The 8,748-nt window shown below is 38.9% G+C and overlaps 1 protein-coding gene across 1 annotated transcript in view; it reads left to right on the top strand.

Annotated features, from left to right (window-relative positions):
- TIAM2 (T cell lymphoma invasion and metastasis 2) overlaps nucleotides 1-8,748 on the top strand; it is a 239,870-nt gene that overhangs the window by 74,462 nt on the left and 156,660 nt on the right. The window contains exons 3-4 of the mRNA XM_014519343.2: nucleotides 4,542-4,653; nucleotides 5,696-6,898. Of these exons, the coding sequence (XP_014374829.1) occupies nucleotides 5,702-6,898 (1,197 nt within the window). The 5' untranslated portion in view covers nucleotides 4,542-4,653; nucleotides 5,696-5,701. The remainder of the gene's footprint in view (nucleotides 1-4,541; nucleotides 4,654-5,695; nucleotides 6,899-8,748) is intronic.

The raw sequence follows: 8,748 nt of genomic DNA, 5'->3' as shown, positions 1-8,748 counted from the left end.
ACGCTCTTCTTTTTGTCTTCTGGCTGACTTTTCCAATGTTGACCAATTCTCTCAAACCAGAAAATCTCTTTTGTAGACCTTGACATGCGAGAAGCAATATGAAGCTTCAGGATTTTTCCAGCACTACATTTAGCATGGGTGTATCAGCATAACTTCCAATTACCAACTAGGTAATTATTGTGCATGCTTCTCCTGTTGAACCTCCTCTTACTGCACGGAAAAAGACTATTTGTAATGTTTTATACTCGGCCTTGAAGGAAGCTCTTACCTTGCTGAAAAATTAAGGTTGTAAGCAAATGGACTGTGGAGGGAAAGCATCATGTAGGACTCTTTCAGCAACATCTCTCTTTTTCAGGGCAGTTCACAAATTCTAATCTGTGCAAAATTATATATATGAGCTTGAATATTGCTAAGAGACTCTTTGTCCTATCAAGTTATTGGTCTCCATGCTTGTGGGTGGAAGCATGATGACTATGTTGATCAGCCCTTATTATAAAGTATTCATTAGCTTAAATATTTACTTTCTGGTAATTTTCTAAGGGTGACGTTGCTTTCTGATCTGGTCTCGGATTCCTTTGTACTGTTCTTTTTAGCACCATAGCAGTGATACTACATGCTTTTAGGCTTAAATTCTCTTTCCTGAAGGGGATTGGTAGATTTTAAAATGGGGTTTATGAAGGACTTAAATGATGCACTGATCTTACGTTGGTCCTATACATGGGGGTGTTTCATTTGTAGTACCCAACAAGATAAATGAAGATGACCAAAATGTTACATGAAAGTAGCTGTAGTAGATAAATTCATGTCTGCACAAGGATGCAGTTAAAATTTGTTTAAGTAGGACAACCCCATGGGTGGTCAGGAAATCATCCTCAGGCATAGAAATCTACTAAATTGCTATGTAAAGATGCTACAGATGCTTCCTTTTTAGGGTTGGGTACAGGTGTTACATTTATCCCAGGTGATTCACCATGCTCTTGGTAGAAATGACAAGTGTACAAGTGTTTGCTCAGTTTCTCCCAGTGGTAACGTGTCCTTTCCGAGAGATTTTTCATGCGTCAACTTGGAAGGTCTCCCTTGCGAGAGAATTTTTCTCTTGTAAAAATGCTCTTGCAAGAATACCCGAGTTTCTCTCATCTCTTCTATGGACATGTTCTCAAATAACCTTACAATAACAAGATACATCTTTCTGGGGTACCCATCGTGGAGTCTGTAGTTCTAGTTCTGCAGAGAGAGCATGGAGAAGAGAATCCTCCTCTGGTTTTAAATTTAGGGAAGTCTCAACATCAGCAGTAGCATTGTACTGGACAAAGAAAGATGACCGGACCCAATTTGTCACGCTGTGTTTGGTATGTTGTCCTGCTGAGCATAACTAGCTCAGGAAGCTTTGTCACCCTTGGCTGCAGTGAGCCACACAATAAACAGTTTGTTGTTTAGTTACGAAAACTTCTTTTCCTCTTTGTGCTGTTGCTTCTTGTAAGCAAATCTAATACCAAAAATATTATTGGTTTTGGTTTCATAATAAATGCTTTTTCACTTAATATGTTTGGAAATGCAAAATTAGTCTTTGCTTTTTGCATAAAGTATGGGTCTTAGTGAGGTGAGTGTTAGGTAAAATATCTTTAGAAATCTATATTCTCAAATGTTAACAAGTGATGGGGGGGAATTACTTTAAGGCTGCAAAGTGATTCTCTACATGTGTTCTCTTTATTCCGAAGAAGGGCACTATTTTATAACATTTGTGTAGCAGTTTGGCATCCTGCCACAGCTGGAGGTGTTTGTGATGGAGCCCTGTGGGTATTAATGATGGGGTGCAGCTGGGTTTGTTTTTTCTTAGCCAAGAGGGACTGATAAAATATTATGTGGAAGATCAGAAAGATGTGAAACTATGTTCCTAGTTGCTGGGTTATGATTTGCATTAATTATTGGGTGTGGTGAGGGTTTCTGGAATGGTCCTGGTATAGTTGCATTTTTTAAGAGTCAAGGAACACAGGGTGAAGGCATAAGACTTATTTTTGTGGAATATGTATATAATTGAAAGTAAAAAAAAAAAAAAAAAAAATTGGGGTTTGTATCATGCTTGAGCCACACAGTAAATATGTGATTTTAATGAAAGAAAAGAATAATAGGAGCTAGCTTTGTTTATGAGACGTATCCATCTCCCCCTCCCTCCTTCCTCCCCCCCGTGCACTAATGGGAGAATATACTGCTTGTGCTGGGATAAAAAGATACCATGGAAAATATTTTTTTTACTCTTAACGTGTAAACAGACTGTTGTTTCCACTTCTAGAATTAAGAGTTTCAAAATACATCACCTTCCAAAATCAAAGAAACGGAAACTACTGGAGCCCAGTTCTCTTTCTCAGTATTGTGCTGCATTTAGCACCAAACCAGTTCCCCCAACTCACCTATGTTGTAGTTTATGGAAAGACAATCTTTCTACAGATTTAAAACAACAGTGACTCCATCTGATTTTGAAGTTGCTAGTCTTGCAGTTGTTGTGATTTTCTAATATACTGGTGTAAAAGTTTCAGGATATTTTTGCTGTCTGAATTGCCAGGGGGGTGAGAACAGTCTCTTCTCACTATTTCTGTGGATTTTGTTGACTCTGTTGTTGTACTGTTCACTATTTTTTGCACTGACTGTGACCCTAGTCTACAGACACTGCCCTTAGCTAACCTTATTCATTCACCCATTATGTGATATGTGTATTGTATAATATCTTAATAAAAGAAGTTGTATCAGTGGCTTGAGTCTCAAAGAACTGAATGCCTAGCTTTTGAGGTCCATAATAGCAGCCTGTTCACTCTCCACTCTGTTAAAAGGATTACCCATCCAGTGCACAATCTCTATAGGGACCAGATGGTCTTTTTGCTTGCTTCTTTAGACAAATTTGGTTCAGTTTCCCCTTATGAATAGAAATAAGCTACTCCAAAGTCTCCTTGTGAATGCAGTTTATGCTTCTAATGTAGATTCTGAATATAAACTACCTCCTACTGGAATGATGAGAACAGTTTTCCCAAGGTTTCACACTTAACCAGAAGTTAGGGACTTGATAAAGTTTTGGTATTTGCCCCCTGCAAACTTATGGTAGCTTTTTTTTCATTTTAAACTTAACATTTTTTTCCTTTTTTTGTCAACTTAGTGCTGTGTATGCTGCTTTATTTATGGTTTTATAGGCCTTTGCAGTTATTAAAAAGAAAAACCAAGAGACAGGTTTTTATCATAAGATTATATCCAAGTCCCCATGCAGTAAAAGTTTCCAACAAATATCTTGGTTAAAATATTCTTGTGTAAGGATGTAGCACCACAGACCAGGGTAAACAATGTATAATACTGCCTTGAAGAACTCCTTGCCTCTTGCAAGGATTCTGCATCAGCCATTTATTTGGTGACCTTTGTCCAGAACTCTGTTAGGACTGCTTTAATGCTAGTTTGCAAGAGGCAAGGATTTTTGTGGGCAATATCTTTTTTTTTTGACCAATTATGTTATTGGGATAAGTTTGACAGGCTTTTGGTTGCATTCTTCATCATTCTTCATGCTATTTTGTTACTTTTAACTGGGCAACCTAAAGATTTAGTAAAATGCATACCTGACTGAAGAATTCTGCTGATCGTGTATGTGGCTCGTAATATTTAAGACAGAAGAACAGAGATTTCATATTTTCTGTCTCTTACAAAAGCAGTCAAACACTTCAATGTGCTTTTGTGCCTTTGTCAGTTCAGATGAGTATTTTTATTGTAAACTGGTTTACTTGAGGGAATGGAAGAATTTTGTTAACAGCGTATTCATTAAATGCTGTTCTAACTATAATAATAAAAAAACTAAAGCATAATCTTCAGTGATACATTTTCTTTTTTTTACTGAGCGCTTTCAGTCAATAACTTGCAGTTATGTTCTGTGAAAATCAGATCCTGTCCTCTTGTTTTGAATTACAGCCCTTGTGTGCTATGTGAACAGCTGAGGTATTTAGCCTGTCAGTAGTAGCTTTTGTCTTGTTACCTTTTGGTGTGTACTATGCCTGGTGCTGCTAGTTTTGTAGTTTTACTGGCAGATTAACTTAAAATCAGAATAAATCTAAAGAGAGATGTTTCTAGCTGGTTGGTTGAGTGAATTACTAAGTGGCCTTTCACCTTTGGGGTCATGGTTGGAATTCAGCCATAGACTTAACAAACACAAAAATTTTCCTGATTAGTAAGCGTTCCAAATTATAATGTATAGCTGCACAACCTGGTGAATTCTAATTGATGTTATAAAAGCCAGATTCAGAGTCCTGAAAATTTGTGCCAAGTCCATCATTGAAAATGGAGAAAGGATTTGAAAGGAAGAAACTATGCTACATGTCCCGTTCTATTGCAGTAATTTCACAGTAATTAAGAAAATCATTAAAAAAAAATCATACCTAAAGTATAAAAGCAAACCAGTTATATTACCTTCACTCTGTCTGATATTTTATGTTGATTTACATATGGTATCAATTAAAGTATGCGTTTGTGTTTCACTCTCTCCCCCTCTCCCTCTTTTTATTCGTGTTTTCCAGAAAGTCTTGATGGAAGCCCGTCTCTTTTGTGGGAATTGTGGTGGCTGGCTATCAAGGTTGTGTGAAGTATGCTGACTATTAATTGTGCCCTTATTTAACAGCAATTTTACAGGTATATTTTTTCCTATTATATGCTAATCTCTAAATCAAAAAGAAGAAAAATGGATTAGGGAAAGGAGAATGTTAAATGTAAGCATAACAGACCCATGGATCAGCTTTTACAGAGTGAATTCTGATAAAGTTGTAATGAAGCTTTATAAATTAACTTAATTAGCCCGGTAGTATGGTAGTTGATATAATGAGAGAGGGACAGTTTGTATCAATATGAAGTTTAAGATGTTTTAGGTCATTAAAAAATCTTTATTGTTTTATGTTTGCATTGCACCCAATAGAGTTGGAACCCAGATAAGTGAACATGGACTTTGGCCTTTTTATTTCAAAGTGTGCAATTTTGGGACCATATTTTACAGCCTCCTTACATTAGCAGTTGGGCTACTCGTGCATGCTACTCTGAGAATAACGCTTGCTGAAATAGCTGTTCAGCATTTTCTTTACTAAAAGCTATGTGCTGAAGAAACACAGTACAGCTTTGCATTGAAAGGAAGGCTAAAACTATTCAATGACCAAGTCTTTTTTTATTTTTTGGATTGTCTCTAAATGTGAAGTAAGGGTTTACTAAACATTTTATTTCATAGAAGCTAGTTGAGCTGAAACTGCAGTTTGCATGTCTCCTGGCAAAAAAAAAAAAAGGATTTTTTCTGAAAGTACAGTTCACTTGCATCTAAGTAAACATTATCTTGCTGCCTCTTTCATTATGCTATTGTTCTTGGGAGCCAAAGATTTTGCAAGTTTATAAGAGAAAGATGTTGCCAGGGGTATGGAAGGAGGGAGGTGCTGATGTGATTTTTAATAGGCGTAGACTCCAGTTTTTCAGCAGACACTAATGGACCGTATAAAGAATGAGCTTTCTTAAATTTCTTTCTAAAAAAAAAAATAAAAACATAAATTATTAAAATGCTGCAAACAGTCTGTTTTTAGGAAGTTGTCTCTTACTACAGGAAAGGCTGTGCTCCTGTGTAGAATGCGAAATTGTTCTGTTGCTTTTATTTTTTCATCTTCTGATCTTGTTCCTAACAAAAGTCTTCTTCATTTAGCTGAAAATGGGGAATTCAGAAAGCCAGTACAGCCTTCAGGGATCAAAAAATCATACTCCTGCTGCACCCAGTGCCAAGCAGAAGCCTTGCTCTCTGAAAATTCGTGGCATTCTTGCAAAAGATGATAAGTCCTGCTCTGTGCATGGATGGGGACACAACAACAGTGGCTCAAACTACAAATCAAGGTCCCTAGCCAGAAGTTGCCTCTCCCATTTCAAGAGTAATCAGCCTTATTCATCTAGACTCAGTGATACAGTGGCCAAGGTCTCTAAAAGCAATATCTGTGTCAAACACAGCATAAATGCCTCAGGGAACTACTGCCAGGGGAGTAATGTGGCATTCTTGCCTGAGAATGGTTTCCATTATATTGGCCTTGAAGCTGCAAGTAATCAGGTTGCCTCTAAGGATTGCAATGGACACATTTTAAATTGTTATGGAAAGAATGAGTGTGTGGCATCAACCCCACCATCAGAGGACAGGAGGAGCCCACGAGTTCTTATTAAAACACTGGGGAAGCTGGACGGCTGTTTAAGGGTGGAGTTCCACAACAGCAGCAATGACCAAGTGCCTACGGAGGAGGCCAGTGGACCAGTCCAGCTGTTGAGGTACTCGCCAACTTTAGAATCTAAGTCGAATAACTTGCTTGACGTGAGGAGGAACTCCAGCACCGACTACTCTTCAAGCCACCGTTTGTCACCAACTGACTCGAGACTTCGATCCAGTAAAGGGAGCTCCCTAAGCTCAGAGTCTTCATGGTATGACTCTCCCTGGGGCAACACTGGAAACATCAATGAGTTGGATCGGTCATACCTCACCAGGAGCACTCCAGATACAAGCATTCATGCCAGTTTTCCCCCAAATGACAGCCAAAAGCCCTTTAACCAAAGTTCATCTCTTTCCTCTCTCCGTGATCTGTACAAGGATACAAATTTGGAAAGAAGCCCGGCCTCAGGCATCAGGCTGTCTGATGAATACATCAGTACTCCTGCTAGTTTGAGCAACCGTGTTTCATTTGCCTCAGACATTGATGTTCCCTCCAGAGTAGAGCACAAGGGCCATACACAGTACTCCTCTTACACCCTCCCATGTAGAAAGTCTAAACCCTTAAACGAAGACACGTCCAAGAAGGATAGTTTAAAAAGCCGAATGCGACGTATCAGTGACTGGACGGGAAGCCTCTCGAGGAAAAAAAGAAAGCTGCAGGTATGTGCTCAAGGCTATTCGTTGATATCTTCCACTTGCTTGCTTTTTACCACAAAACTAATTGGTGGTTAGTGTCCTTTTGGTTACTTAGGCAATTCTGACATCAGTTCTATTCTGAAATTTCAACAAAAAAAATGATTTTTTTTTTAATGATCAGTTTCACCTCTTGCCCTGCCTCTTTTCCCCAGACATCTCTAGCTATCATTTGCAGAAGAAAATACATCAGTGCAGTAACTTTTGAAATAGCTCATTTTTTCATGATATAAACTGTAGCTTTTAAAATAATATCACTGTTAAAACAGAGTAAAACCTGATCTTATAGATAAACCATAGTTTATAGGAATTAAAATGTCTATCAACAATGTGAAAAGTTTAGTAAAGCAAATCCTTAGAGATGGGAAAGAATATATTGCAAGTGTCTATGCAAGTATTCTCTGTTTTATTGTATTGGCCTCCTATCTCTACCTAGGAAAAGACTATTGGATACAAAAGTTGCTTATCTCCTCATGCCTGAAACCTTGATCCTGCCCTTATTTGCTTCCTGTGGCACCCTTCAATGGATCTCGGAGCACCATAGGGTGCCCTGCGCCCTAGTTGAGAATCACTGCTTTAAACCGAGGCTCAATAGTACACTTCTGCTATACATTATGAGGTTTTCAGGCTGATGTATGTTGTGTATGATTCTGCTTTGCATCACCTCTGTATATGTACAGGCTGAACTGCTTTCCCCTAAAAGCAGGGAAGTGTTTCTGGTAGGTAGAAATGAGCCTCCATTCTAGTTATGATATTTTATTTTGAAAGTTTGGGCTTGAGTAAGAGACAACCAGTGCCTTAATGGGACAAGGACTTAGCTACAACTGAGTTAAAATGTGAGATAACTTGCCCGTAGTCTGTTTCCTTGTCAGGTCTTTATCCTTGCAAACTTTCAATCTGCTGGGTTCAGAGACAGCTGTGTTGTAAGTGTTTACAACTGTGTTGTAAATCTGCAACACAACAGAAGTTCAGTGCACATAAACCTCTTTCAAAATGGCTGAAACTGGTTTAAGATAAACCTGGATAGATGTAGAATCAGACTTCACTAATGTAGGTTAAATCAGTTTATTGATCCCTTCCAGATTCAAGTTGACTCAGCCCCCCCAGCATGCTTTGCACCTCCTCGCAAACCCCTGTTGCAGGGTGGGCAGGCTAGCCTTGGACCAAGCTGTCCGTTCCAGCCAAGCAGGGAGGCATGCTGTAGCGCCCCCCACAGCTTCTGGCTTGGGCCACTGCAGGCATGTGGCTGCATTTCCAGAATGAAAAGTGAAAGTTTGCTTGCTTATTAGCTCAATCTACACAGTTTAGACTAGACTGCGAAGATTGAATTGATTCAGCCTCGGGCTTTTTGGACTGTCTGTACTTAGCCACTGTGAGTTACTGTGGTGGCTAACCACGTATTGCCCTTGCCAGCAGCTTATAACTGTCCTCTTGTCGACAGTTCACACATCGGTGTTTTGCTAAGTAAATAGGACTCATAACTACCACTGTAGAGCCAATTGGCTACTTTTCCCGTTTCACCAGAAAGTAAGACTGGAAGGGACTTCTTGAGTGAGTCCTGTCACCTGCTACTGCAAATAATTATATCATATATAATCTGCCCCATAAACTCATCAGGGTCTCTCTTAAAAGCTGTGAAGTTTTTCTCTTTCCACACTTTCTCCTGTTGGAAGACTGTTCTAGAATTGCACACTTTTTGGTTAGAAACCTTCTAATTCTCAGCCTCAAGTTATTCTTGGCCAGTTACTCATTTGTTCTTGTGCCATTATTGTCCTTTAGCTTAAACAGTACTTCTCCATTCTGTATCCCTTTTCCCT

The sequence above is a fragment of the Alligator sinensis genome, unplaced genomic scaffold (genome assembly GCF_000455745.1).
Source record: "Alligator sinensis unplaced genomic scaffold, ASM45574v1 scaffold331_1, whole genome shotgun sequence".
In the NCBI taxonomy this organism is placed as follows: domain Eukaryota; kingdom Metazoa; phylum Chordata; order Crocodylia; family Alligatoridae; genus Alligator; species Alligator sinensis.
The sequence above is the reverse complement of the archived record's forward strand: the minus strand, read 5'-3'. Positions and strand labels throughout refer to the sequence as shown.